Genomic DNA, 14,285 nt, shown 5'->3' with positions numbered 1-14,285 from the left:
GACAGAAATGAAGGGTAATAAATAAGGAGAACAGATATAATATAAAATCTATTTTTACATAATGAAGTATGCACCGTATTACATGAATAATAAGCAAATAAAAGTATGCAAGTCTGCAATAATAATTACAGTTTTTGAAACATCAAACGAACAATTTAATGACTGCAGGAGTTCTTTTTTTCATTTCTATAAATTCTTTGTAATAACAATAACGTGATATTTATGAATACATAGCATTGGAATAATTTTAATATTTTTAAACCGCATTTAAACAGTTCTACATCCTGGCTTTGGTCTGCAATTGACTTTAATTTTGTAGTTGCAAACTTGCTTCTCTTCATCGAAGTAAAGACCAGAAGGACATTCCATGGGCATTGGTGGGTCGGTCAGACAAACGAAGTAAGTGGTGCAGCTGCATGGGTGTCGAACCATTGTATGGTTCTCCGTTATATTGGTATCACAGTCCAGTCTAACGGAATCATCAGAGCTTACATAGACCAAGTAGGCCACGAGTGCAATGATAACTACGGCTAAAAAAAAAACAAAAGACAAGTCTGATAAATCGTTCCTCTACGAGATTCAAACCTTTGAAAGAATTATTTCCAGAAAATCAGTTTTACAATCGGTAGAAACACAAGGAACAGGTAGATTCCATTTATAAAATAAGACTATTTGAGTCTTTGTTAAAGCGATCACGTGTCTATTAATATTGATACGAATCGGAAGAATTTAATCGTTGCGTGATTAAGAATATGTAATAAGGAAATATACATAATATTTTAGAGTACTTTATAATAATTCAGTACAGTTAGTATAACTTTGACAGCTCAGCTAATGTAGTTATACAGTATAGAACTAGTATAACCAACGTCATAGTTGGTGTAACAAACGATTACAATCTTAGGATAAGGGTAATTTAATGGGCTGATTACAGATTCAATAACAATTGAAATAACCAAGTAGAATAATCAAGGGACTTTGTCTCCCTACTAGTTCAGATGACAGAGATTCTACTTTACTTTTTACAATTTTATTTTTATTCCCTTCAATAAGTAAATAAACCGAACGATCGAGATTCTGATTATTTCGAATTTATTTTTGCGTAACAATTCAAATTTCAATTTCTCTTTCTCGCTAATATATCATCCAACAAGCTATTCGTAGATATTCAGTGAATTAATTAGCTTACCTTTCATTTTGCTTTTCGAAAAAGATAATACGCTAAGTGTCCAAACTCTGTATTGTCGTAGATACAACTTGCCTGACCAAATTTCAGATTCGCTTTATATACTCTATTGACCAATTAAATGTCGCTATCTATATACGATATTCGGCTCTCTGCTTTGTTGGATTTTGTTATCAATTAAGTCATGATAAACGCTATTGAAGTATAAGTAAATTACCACGTCCGGAGATCGAAGATAAACTGATAAATTTGCGATCAATCTCTTCTTTTTATATACTTCCAAGAAGATTCGTTATTTTCGAAATGTTAGTTCAGGAATTTTGTCCGTGAGAAAGTAACATAACGAGATCAATTTTCGATAATTCCCTTCATCAGGAAAACAATACGGTTTAGTGAATTTAATTGTATCGATGATAACGTAAAGTTTATACTCTTGCATTTGTGAGGCGCGGTTAACTAACATTTAAACTAACAGTAAATTAACGTTCTTCTGTACCAATAAACGTATTTATCGAGACACTTGTTTTCATTCACTTTCTACTACTTGTGTTTCACACATTGTTGTATTAAAAATGGTAGATGTAACGTTAGGATAACAAAAAACAAATATATCGTTACATAGCGAAGAAAGAAGATCGTTAAAGAGGAATTGTTCATCTTCGATCAATTAGGTCGAAGGAAATTATACGTTAAGGGTATTTAAAGTATTAATAAGCGGATTAATCACGTACTATACTCCGGAGAAATCTCTAAGAATAGGCATTCTCTTCGACACAGACGACTATTTGTGTAGAAACGAAGCAAAAATTTGGACGAGTGAAAACATTGAAAGAGAGATGTTACAAGAAATGCGTCTATATATACGAATTACAAGGGTGAGATGAGTGAACGAGCAAGAGAGAGAGAGAGAGAAAGAACTTTGTCTGACATTCGGACAATGCCGGCGTGGTGCTGTCGCGTTCGGTTCCTGGTTATGGCGGGTGCACAATGCCTATTGTTGAGCAACCCACCATACAAATGTGTGTGCCAACGCTTCCACACAACGGACTGCTCCAGGTTCCTCATTTCGTCTCTCTGTTTCTCCTTAACGGCACACGCACGTAGCTTTTCTCTTATATTCTCTATGCACTACACCAGGTTTGCGTAACTCGTGGCTTTTGGCAAGGGCAATAAGATCCAACGAAACGCCGCGAAAAGAGACCGATATTGATTTCTTCCTTTTTTCTTTTTGAACGGCCCGAAGGAAAGTCGCTAGGAAATGAGCCTCACGGATGAAACGGCATGCTAGAATGCGTTGAATCTTGAATACGGTACAACGTAAACATGGATTCCATCTTCTCTGCTCGATCAAGGAAACCTTTTTGACACCTCAAAGAAAGATTTTAATGCATTTTCCGTCGATGAATACGCGAGCCGGATATTTCGTCGCCGCGACTGCTTCAATGTATTCCGTGTGTTTGACTATGCAGCGAAAATGAAACGTATAATTAACGAAGCAGGGTAATAATTTTGTCCTGATTTTTCGATACACGTGTGTAATGTACGATTATAGACGGTATAAAGGGTAAAAGTAACAATAGCAAATTGCAATACCGCGATTGAAGTGGACTCGTAATCATAATGTATATATCCATATAATAATAATATATGTGAAAGTAAAATAATATAAATCTGCGAATAATTTTGTTTGAAACTTGCGGAATATTTTTGCCAATTAGTTATTACCTATATTTATTGTAAATAACTGATATATCTCTCCTACATATCATTCGTTAACTAAAATGAATACAGATATATGAATTCTGTAAATAGATGGAGGCTATAATACATAATTATACATATGAATAAAATGTATATCATACAAGGAATAAAACAAAGAAATATTCTTTATTCGAAACAGAAAGGAAATATTAATTCTGATTCATCAATGAATTAATACACAAAGGGTATTCATATTCATTTTATACTAACAAACAGAGAAATAAATTTAATTAAATTTAATTGAATAAAAGCTGTCGCCTAATTTTATACAAGCTATTTCATAAATTATTTTTCTTCGTTTCTGTCTTTATACAGTTATACGCGTAATTCGTAATAGAAATATCAAGCCAAATTGTACAACTATAATCTATCTTTTATCAGCAACGATAATTTATAAATCAAGATCAATTGTTTTGTTATTGTATTACTGGGTCGAATGAAATTGTTATCAATTATTTATTTCATATTAGGTCATCTTAAAAACAAGTATCATATATGTCGACCATGAATAAGAGACTGCGCAATGTGTTAAATAGACAGTTACAAGCAAATGCACGCGAGAAATGTGCAATTTGTCCATGTTTTATCGAGATTTTACAAAACATAAACTTAAGATGGTGATCGAAATTCAATTGTTTATTCCGTTATCTTTGCATAGCGGAAGTTTTAATTTAATTAATAAAATTTTATTTTAGTTTATTTTCTAATTTAATTTCATTATGTAATTATCGAAAATTTAATAAATGCGCAAACATATACAGATACGTTATCGTTGATAAACCTTGTTCGATTTACGTGGAATTAATATATGTGAATTGCATCATGTATCCATCGATCAGTAAATTTTGAAATCCCGAAAAAGAAGAATGATAGAAGAAATGTATCAAGAAACTGAAGGTAACAATATTGATGATAATGGTATCGATAAGACGACACTTTACAAAAATATTTTCTTACATCACCTAACGTACTACAGATAAGATTGTTGATAATGTTCTTTGATACTTAATCCATTTTGTGCGTCAATCTCGAAGTGCATGTACAACGCAGAGCTATCGTATTTCCGAAACAAAAACGTAGTCTTAAATTTCCTAGTGTTCCTGTTTTGGAAGTTTCAAATTTATGCGGAAAAATAGCTACAGACACCAAATCATTTTTTATATACACCTTTCAAAATTTATTCATTTCTTTGCTTCATATTCAAGATTTTATTATTGTTTTTAGAATCTCGATAAACGTCGTTCGAACAGACAAAACTGATATTTCTGGATGCAAGTGCATATTATACTAGTGTAATTGTCATACAGAGTACGTTCTAAGTGAATTAAATTCTCGAATTATCATAAATCTCATAAATAAGTATGTCGACTGACGAAACATATTCGTTTATCTAATAAAAGAACTATGAAGTGACTGTTATTTATTTCTTCGTGTCTTTACGTTGTTGATTTTAATATAGATAAGTGTTCTTCCTACAGAAGATTGTAACGTAGTGTGAACAGAAGATTGTGATTGAGGACGTTCGCTCGTTGACGAAGAGTATGATAATTTACTGTTAACATTTATCATATCTTGCGTACGTACATCCGAGGAATGAATCTTCTATTCCGATCATTTGGTGTTCTCAATATAGAAAATACTGTTGAAAAATATTTCAGAACACTAGTAGTAAGTGTAATATATTAATTATACATTTATACATATATTATACATAATATTCATTTTTAATTATAATTACGTATAATAATTGGAATAAAGATAATCTTGCAAGAGAATAAACATCTTTACGTTACGAACTGTAATATAAATGAATAAAATAACTTTGACCAATTTTCTGAGTCTAATAATCCAGCGATATAGTATATCACGAAGGATTTATCAACCGAGTTTTCATCGAAATTATTTGCCAGCGAGTAATACCATTACAGCGGAAGGAATCGACGATATGACGATCAAACGAATTCAACAGAAAAGAGAAAAGAAAAGGGGTAAAAAGGGAAGAAAGTGGCAACCTCCTTAAGTTTCTGCCCGATCTCTGTACCATTTGAAATTCGAATTTAATCACACTTTATTGTCCGAAAGCACGCGAGGAATTCTTGATCGCGGAAAATCGCGGCGTATCTGCGTCCCATCTCCGTAACGAGATATACGAAGTAACGAGGAAAGAATTGTGTTCGTTACGGGGTGGGATCGGGGAACCGAATCTGACCCCCAACCACTTTCAACCCCGTCTTCGTCTATCGCCGTGTCCATAATTTAAATTCAATCATTTGCAAATGTCGATCCATTTCGACTGTTACAGCAGATTGTTCGTATCGACACGTAGAACTTGGGTTCACCTCGAAAAATGAGACATTCCGACTAGAATATGACTTGATCGCTGGAAATTCTTCCTGAGGATCTTAAGACAACGCGCGGCATTCTCAAATGGGAGAAAATCTGCAGAGAGAAGAAAAATCTGGAAGTTTACATACAATGGTTACGGAAAGTATTTGTACATCGTTGCCTTTATTATAGCATTAATTAATTAATTAATTAATTAATATAATTATAGTATCATGCAGTAGTACTTTTAGTGATTCGCAATTTTCAATTTATTTTTCCTCAGCTCATGACTCGGCTTTTTCTGTTCCTATTTGTTTTTCTGTAATTTACATTGCGCGGATGATATAGTAATTTCTTACCCTATGTTCGATTTAAAAGAATGGCATATAAAAGGGAGCAAACAAAGAAAAATATTGTACGTTATCAACATGAAATTTTGAAAAATATTCAATAACTTCCTCGGTATTCCACTGAATAAATGAAACACCTGTTCTCTCCGTTATTTGTTTCTTATCGAGAAATACTAACTTCTCTTACTTATTTACTTCAAAGCTCTTTAGCTTTCACGATACAAAATTAAACGGAGCGTACATATTTTCTGATATTTCCCGCTCGAATTTTATCTTTACACGTTTTATTCTATTATCTATAATAAACGCTTAAATGCAACAACCATTTAAGCAAGTATAAAAACACGTTAACAAGAATCTTCTCTTATCGAATGGAGATGAAGACTAGTCTAGTCAGAGAGTTTTGGATTTCATTCGTTCATTTCTTTGGTCTTGTACACTTATTTGAAAATTTCAACAAGAAACAGATAATTGAAATACTTCTTTCGCAACTGGAACCAAGCCATAGTTTCAAGACGGCAAAGGATATACGAAAATTTCATTAAAAACTAGTATGTTTGTGTATACAAATAAAAACGATTAAAGTATCATGTATAGTCAAGTAAAAAATGATTAAGTATCATTTCTAAACATAATTAATTACTAATCTTTTAAGCGCGAGTATACATGTACCATAGGTTTGTAAGCTCCCTTTACAAAAGAACTTCTCAATTCCACAGAAGAAAAATATTGTCAGCCTGGTGAGCAATCTAGAGTGCAGCTCGGAGAGTGAATGATTTCAGATAAAACAAGAAAAACTGAACTCACCTTGCCGTAATTTAACTCTGGTTCCTATGAACGAAGGGAAGCTGGCCACCGACACTGGTGGTCGGTGACACGAAAGAGGCAGCGAAAAGCTTCGACGAACATTTTGGGCGTAACGTTAACGTTCATATCTCGATTTTCCTGGTGCTCGCCGATTCGTATAGCAGAGGGAACGAGAGAAAAGCGTGGCAGTCATGCTCGCCATATTGGCATACACGCCGCCTGCGTTTTACGGCCGTATTCAGCGATTTTGCATATCGAGCACTCGGCCCTGTATGCGTGCAGCTATATGTGCGTGAATTGTCGTACATAGGGATGAGAAAGAGCGAATGAGATCACGAAGCGTGAGCATGATCACGAAGAAGATGAACGAAAGTATAGAGGAACAGGAGGAGAAGGAGTAGAAGAAGACAGAAAAAGGGACACACACCATCGTTGTCCTTTCTGGAGCGGTGGCAGCGGAACTGCTGCAAGCCTATTCACCTTTTCCACATCGATTCACGTATATACGGCGATCGCAGACCTCCTTGAGAGCTCAATTTATCGCGAAACGGCCTCCGCTGCCAGTACAAAGTGAGCCGGCGCATGGAACGTACCAGCCTCCCTTCCAGCAAATTGTCATAATTGAATAACCAGCGAGATAAGCGAGCGTCGCTTTGACCGCCGTTGCTTTCCCTTCCTAACTCTCTAGCCGGCTTCATACGGGCCGATCCATTTAACCCTTGAGTGTCTCGAGTCCACTTGATACGCGATCCGTACTCCCCCCATTGTGTTTCCAGGCTCTGTGTTCGCTTTCATTTCCGCGAATCAGTCGGTTAATCAATTTGCAACGTCCCCTCCTCGTTTAACATTGCCTCGGTGGATCTGCCTTTTTTCCTCTATTCCCCCGTTTTGCCTGACTCGAGCCCATGCTACGCTGATCGAGTTCGGTTCCGTTAACGAGAGTATCTTTGAGCGCCGCGGGCAATTCGGGGATAGTTGAAGAGTTCGCAACGAGATTAGCGTCGTCGTATACGCTTTGTTCTTCGAGATAGCGCATCGACGCGTTTTTTCTTTTTTCCAATCCGACGCTGCTTTCTCTGTCCGCTAACAGGTCATCGGCCAGTCAAAATTGACTGGTATTTGCAATTCGTTTGTTTCTGACGCACAAGTTCTGCTGTAACGTAGCCTCGTTATTCTGGAGTAGTGTAGGTTTTGTCTGACACCGATGCCTGTTGGTAGTAAAGCAGGTTAGAGAGTGATCGATGAATCGAGTCGCAGCTGTTTAAATCGGAAAATGGATTAACTATACGCTAATTATACAGAGTATCTCAGGAATCGTGGTACGATGGACAAGAGAGTGGATTCCACACGTACGAGTTTAGAATATACGACAAGATTTTTTCATATCACGTTATCATTATTTGTGGAACGCGACGCAGAAATAACGGCGGTTGATAAAACACTTAAGTTAGTAAGAAACAGCGTTAATGTCTCAGACCGTCGTTAGACGACCGTGCAATGCTGTGCATGTCGATGAATGAAATTATGGAAATCCGTATTTGGTATTATTCCACAACCTCCACTAAAATTCTTCCATGCCATTCCATTTCGCGTTATTAAAGCAGCATACAATAAGATTTAACGGACGCGCAGCCATCTAAATACAGTTTTTCATTAATGATAGGTGGAATATGCAAAGGATGATTTTATTGTCCTTTTATGGCTTTTACACAAAATCACTGTAATCACAGACAATGGTTGCTGATACCATTCTGTTGAAAGGTACAAAACAAGAATCAACCGAAATATCTGACGGAGCTGAAAGGAGAAATTGGAACGGAATAAACGAGAAGAGGAAGCAGAGGTGCAGATATCGAGGGTGGCTTTAACGGCCTTTTGTTTGGTTAACTGCATTGCTTCCCAGCTCGCCGGTAATTGCCACAATGCGGGGCGAGGAATCAAAAAGAGAATAGCGATCCAGGAAATCAGAGAAAATGGTTAATCGAACGACAAGTCGATCCCTAATTTTCCTCTTGAGACACATTGCTTTGATTGCACTTTTTTTCTTCTTTCTTTTCCTCCTTTCTTTTAATCTTTCTTCTCTCTTTCCGTTTCTCTTTCTTCTTCCTTTCCTTCTATGTTTCTTACATTTTTGAAATAGCAAAGAAATAATGGCAACGAGTATGTAACGGGAAATCTTCGAACGTTCAGAATTCTGTACTTCTACGATACGATCCTACTTTATATTCGACTGCAGATTTTAATGTAAATTCATATTTTTATAAACACGACTAAGGAAATTGATGGGAATTGTAATTTAATGATAATTAGGAAAGAATATTATTATCACAGATATTGTATGAACAAAGTGCATGGATGCAAAGTGCAAATTACTCATTATATTAATAAGACACGATATTTAACGAGACCATATTTAACACTAACTGCGTGTTCAAAATCACTATTCATGTTGCATACTAATTTATTAATGAGTGTATGTTTGCAGTACATCTTGCAGTCGTAACTTCTACGTACATTTTTGTATTGGTTTCAAATTTTACCAATCTAATTACGATACTCCCGTCTCATTGCGTTAAACAGTTTCATGTAAGACGCATAATACACATGTTCATGAAATTTAATTGTGTTAAGTGTTCAAATACCATGAATCATTGTATGTAGTACATAGTACTTTCAATAACGCGCAGGATATAATAAAGTGTTTTCCGACCGCTTTATGTCATCGACATCTTTGAAAATTGAAGCAAAAATTCTGTGGAAAATTGAAGGGAATCTCTTTATCATTCCAGGCACGAACGAGCCTCACAGAAATTTGGATTGACCTTTCTGGCGTGGAACAATTCTTGGTTTTGCGGCGAGCAAAAAGAATAGGAGATAGTAAAAATATTTGACCGCAGTGCCGTAAGATCTCTCGACGGCCATCTGATATTTATAAAGGATAGTATCTTACGAGGTCGCATTCGAGGAGCACAAAGTACGTTTAGCAAACCATCGAAGCGTTGCAAACCGCAACGTCTAAGGAACATACGAGGCGGATAGAAAACATTTAAATTATACGTGTACTTATATGTTAGGAGATGGTAGTTGGAATTATCCTAACAATTTTCAGAGAATTTTCAATACACGACGCGGAAGGATCTTCCCTGAATGATAATACTGGTATAGGATTATTTATTCAGAAATGTTAGAAATTAGGATTTCCAATGATTTCTATTCTATATGATTAAACAAGATTAAACAAGAAACGTTGGTTATTTAACGTGAACTTAATGCAGTAATAACTAAGACAACTAAATTGATCATTCAAAACTCACAGCTAATAATTTACAACTCATAACGATTCGGCAACTCTCTCTCTTCTACAATTCTCTCAACTCAACTTTCGACTCCCAGCTAACTCCTCGCAACTCGACTCTCTATTAACGACTCCTTATAACTCGACTCTCAGTTAACGACTGCCGATTAATTCGTCTTTCTCCCTTAAGCATCCCTTTGTCGTCTTCTCATACCTTCACCATGTACGCGTTCCGTAACCGTCCACGATTATGGCCACGTAAGCCTTCTCCAGCGTAACTATTCGACTGAAGAACTCACTTAGGCTTCGATTTCGACTTAGGCTAGACTTCGACTGTCGGCATTTAGGTTTTCTCGCAACATTGTTTATAGCTCACCCGCTATTTCTTAGGCGATCTGTCCACGATACTTCACTGGTAAAAGTAGCAGAACTTAAACTCGTGTGATCTAGAAGTGATGTTAAAATTATTCAATAATTTTTAATCGAAGATCATACAACAGAGTTTGGTAAAATATAGATGATTTTTCAGAAAAGAGAATTTTTTTTGGTATAATAAAGTAATAAAAATTGAGCAATTAATTATTAAACAGAAAGTGAGTATTAAATATTGGTTACGAATATGTTAATTTGTAATCTAATCGTTAAGCAATATTTTTTCCAAAGATTTTATCCCTACCTAGCATTATAATACATTTTAAGCCACGATAAAATATTTATAACGCAAAGCCATAAAATGAATTTTTATTTATTAATGATTTGCGTCAAATCGATCGACAAAGCAAATATCAAAAGATGACATAATGTAGCTACGAGCATCTCACCTATAGTTACCTATACTGACGTTCAAGTTTTTATTGAATAATTAAAAACGTCAGTGGCAGATCTGCGCGCTCTTACGATCACGAGTAGGGGAGAGGTCCCTCTTGAAATTTGCATAGCTGCTTCAGCGATGGGAGTTTCGGTGAAATATGGAGTTTTATTATTTTCGAGATACTTCACCCCGTTAAACGAGCGAGCAGAACAGAGGTCCACGAATAAGCATACGCGAACGCCAGAAAACATATCGATCTATCTACGTTTCGATCTTATTCCAATATTACTTTTGTTTCATATTTTTCACATATAAATCGTTTTCTTCCTTAATGCTGCACTTTTTTCTAACCAAAGATTACGATGCTCGTTTAAAATTTTCGCATGAGAGTAAGTTAGGAAAGCAGAAATATCAGTATCCACCAATATGCCAGATATTGGCTGACCAATGCAGAAGATACTATTGGTAATGTAGCACTGGTGCAGATGATATAAAATAGGGACCTGATAAAGCGGCACATAGATGACGTGACGTTTATCACACATGTTCCATGTGTCGACACTGCGCTTTCAAACATACTATACGCTGTGACGAATATATAAAGGAACAGAAAAAGCAAATAAAGAGAAAGGTCCAGTGTTTGTTTTGTCGGTAGTTAATTTGAGAAGCAAGTGCTTTATTAATTAACTGGAACCTAACATTCCCGATAGTGATATTAATTAATTGATTATCAATTGACCTAAATATGCCAATAAATGTAATTTCATAAGAATCGTTGTTTGAGTCATTTCATTTTTTAAACTTTTCAAGGCAATGAAACATTTTACGTTAAACAAGTGTACTCGTGTAAATTTGTATATCCCCGAAGTATGTTAAGATTATCGTCGAAAAATTTCGATTTCATATTCGGATGAGAAAGAATTGCATATGAATTTGTATTTCGCTTCGAATGGTTTATAAAAGATAGCAACTTTCAAATAATAAATAGTAATTTCTGTAGTAATTTCTGACAATACATCGTTATAAAAAATTATTCAAGGAAAATATATCGTTCTCGACAAGCGAACGAATAAAATACTAATGATTAAGTATAGAAGAACTACTTGCAACATATATGGATGCTCTGCAATCTATAATATTACAGGTAACTTGAATTAACAAAGATTTGTTAAGCATATACAAAGTGTATTTGCGATTCGAAAAATTATTTTAGTATTATATACGTATTTGCATATCATACAGTTTAGTTAAACAACCAGTGGTATATTTTTTTCGATAAGAATAGGTATAAAGGTATGAAAATAAGAATGTACGAAGAAGTAAAAAGCTTGTAAATTATTACGAAGAAACAAAGCTTCGCCGTTATATCACATGTTTTTCTTTCCATTTACCGATTCCATTCATCAATATCGATAATACTGTAATAACATGTTTGAGTATAATATGCGATGGAGAATCAAAAAGGCATACGATTCAAAACAAGAAATCGTAGAAATATATCTTACACATTCTATATGAGTGGCAGCCAGTCGCTTTCAAGAAATTGTCGACGAATGCGGACATTCAGGACAACGGTGGTATTTCAGCAATGTCCACAACGAAGTACGTACATTTAGAGAACGGCGACGAAAAGAAAGAATACGCCGAAGAAGATTCCATGCCATGTTCGCTATGAATTTTTCATTTTCAGACGTCGATTGTTCGAATCCTTGACGCTATTCAACGTTCCAAGAATTTTCAAGAAATACATTTAACATTGTTAGTCTAGACTATGTACGTATCATCCTCTGCAAGTTCAATGTTTTTGAACTTGTACGATGATCTTGTATTGTACATTCTCAACTTGTGAACTAAATATTTCATTTAACTTTGATGTTAAAGAAACAAAGTTTAAATATTCGATATAAAAATCTCGCATTTCCATGTAAAATATAATTTTATCCCTTTTTGTACAAAATATATAAGCCTCCAAATATACAAGTTACACCGTGCCGGTATCCCTTTAAAACGAGAAACCATGTCAATGTGATTTAACGTATGCAAATACGAAGCGCGTCTAATGCAACGTGCACGACTACAAGCACAAGCACTAACACAACGCTGGAAGGATCAACCGCTCGGTGAAATTTCTTCAGCCTCTGAGTTCTGAATATTAAGGACGTCTCAGCGAGCGTCAACTCGGCGGTATTTACCCGATTTTCAAGGCCAGTTTGCGAATTACTCTCGCGTCTTGCCCTTCTCGGTCACTTGGCAAATTTCACCGTCGTCTCCGCTAATCATCACCGTGCACTCCAACAAAGTTTCAAAGAGAAATGAACTATTCATTGCGGTCGACCCTTACGGCGTGCAGCGTTTCCCTCCTCTCGCCTCGCTTCCTCCTCTTTCTTCCCGAGTACAGAGGCTCACCCAACCTTTGTCGCTTTCCCTCTTTATCCTACGCTCGCTAATGCCGCCGTCTCACCTTCGCCCCTCCTCCGTTTCCACCTCTTCCACAAACCACCCTGGTTCCTTTCCATATACTCAAGGGTATCAAAGAAGAGGGTAGCGTAACCGAGTTGGACGGTATCGTGGCTGTTGCTCCTATTACCGCATCCTTTCATAACACTAAATAATTCCATTTAATTACTCGCCCTTTGCACTGTGTGCAGGCCGGCGAATGGGCACGGGATATTATTTATCGCGCTTTCCAAGTCGTTGCAGAGAGCCAAGCCGCGTCCTCCAAGGCCTCACCGCCCCATCCAAACATGACTCCTTCGCAGCCGCTCTTCATCGCGCTCTCTAACCCTTTCACTCTTCTTCGGGAGTGGAGTGTTCGGGAACTTTAACGGGTCAAAAGCTCTCGCGCGACGCACGTACACCCGAGCTCTTTGACTGCGACTACGTTAAACGTGCGATCTATCCTTCGTTAATCCCCTACCTGCATTCGCTCCAGCGAACGTTTACGGCAAACAAACGCGGCGAATTTTCGGTTCTCGAGTTACCGGTGTCCTTTGTGGCAAACAGACCGGTGTGGCTGCTCAATTTTACGAAATATCGAAGGTGGATAATAGCGCGTATTATTTAATAGAAACGAATAATTAAATAAAGCGATATAATTTTATAGTTTAAATATCACTTACTTTTATGAGGAAGATTTTCTTATCCGAGATTTGTGCCAATGTCAGCGAACTACTGAAAATACATTTTTGATCGAAAAACGCATTGTGTCACGTTATTGAAAAGAACGCATCCTTCCACGCTCGAAACCTCGAGCTGCAAGTTGCTTTGAAAATTAAATGTGGCATTTAATGTTCCGTCGAATGCAAGATTGTTCTATAAATACACCGCAGGATTTGTCAGACGTTTCATACATCAAATGGAAACGTGCATGCCACCTTGTAAAGCGCTTTGCTATACTTCGTGACATGCAACAGTTAGCAACAGCGCTGCAGTGACGTTCTTTGAGCGATACGTCAGATATGGAACAACACATCATGCTACACAAAGTTGCATAGTTAACGAATTTGACAGGTGAATCCCCATTGTTTCAGGCAGAAACGTATTTTGTTCGGTGGAATCGAACTCTGTCTTTCAAAAGTTTACAAAGTCTGAAGCGTCTATTACGCGTGTGCATCACTATATTATCCGTTATTTATAACTATAGATTATAAAATTTAAGTTCAACCCCCATTTATATTTTAACGTATCTTCCATGACTTTCTTTTTCCTTTAGCTTTTCAATTAAATTTAAAATAAACCATTTACTGTCGT

At 36.3% G+C, this 14,285-nt stretch overlaps 1 protein-coding gene across 1 annotated transcript; it reads right to left on the bottom strand.

Annotated features, from left to right (window-relative positions):
* Nucleotides 1–267: 267 nt before the first annotated feature.
* On the bottom strand, nt 268–1,305 carry LOC122568074 (peritrophin-1-like). The gene is made up of 2 exons (XM_043727399.1): nt 1,190–1,305; nt 268–530 (listed from the first exon to the last, which is right to left on the bottom strand). Exons 1-2 carry the CDS (start codon nt 1,194–1,196, stop codon nt 268–270), a joined length of 270 nt encoding a protein of 89 aa, XP_043583334.1. The 5' UTR covers nt 1,197–1,305.
* Between the last annotated feature and the right edge of the window lie 12,980 nt (nt 1,306–14,285).

Source organism: Bombus pyrosoma, linkage group LG1 (genome assembly GCF_014825855.1).
Source record: "Bombus pyrosoma isolate SC7728 linkage group LG1, ASM1482585v1, whole genome shotgun sequence".
NCBI classification, from domain to species: Eukaryota; Metazoa; Arthropoda; class Insecta; order Hymenoptera; family Apidae; genus Bombus; species Bombus pyrosoma.
The sequence above is the reverse complement of the archived record's forward strand: the minus strand, read 5'-3'. Positions and strand labels throughout refer to the sequence as shown.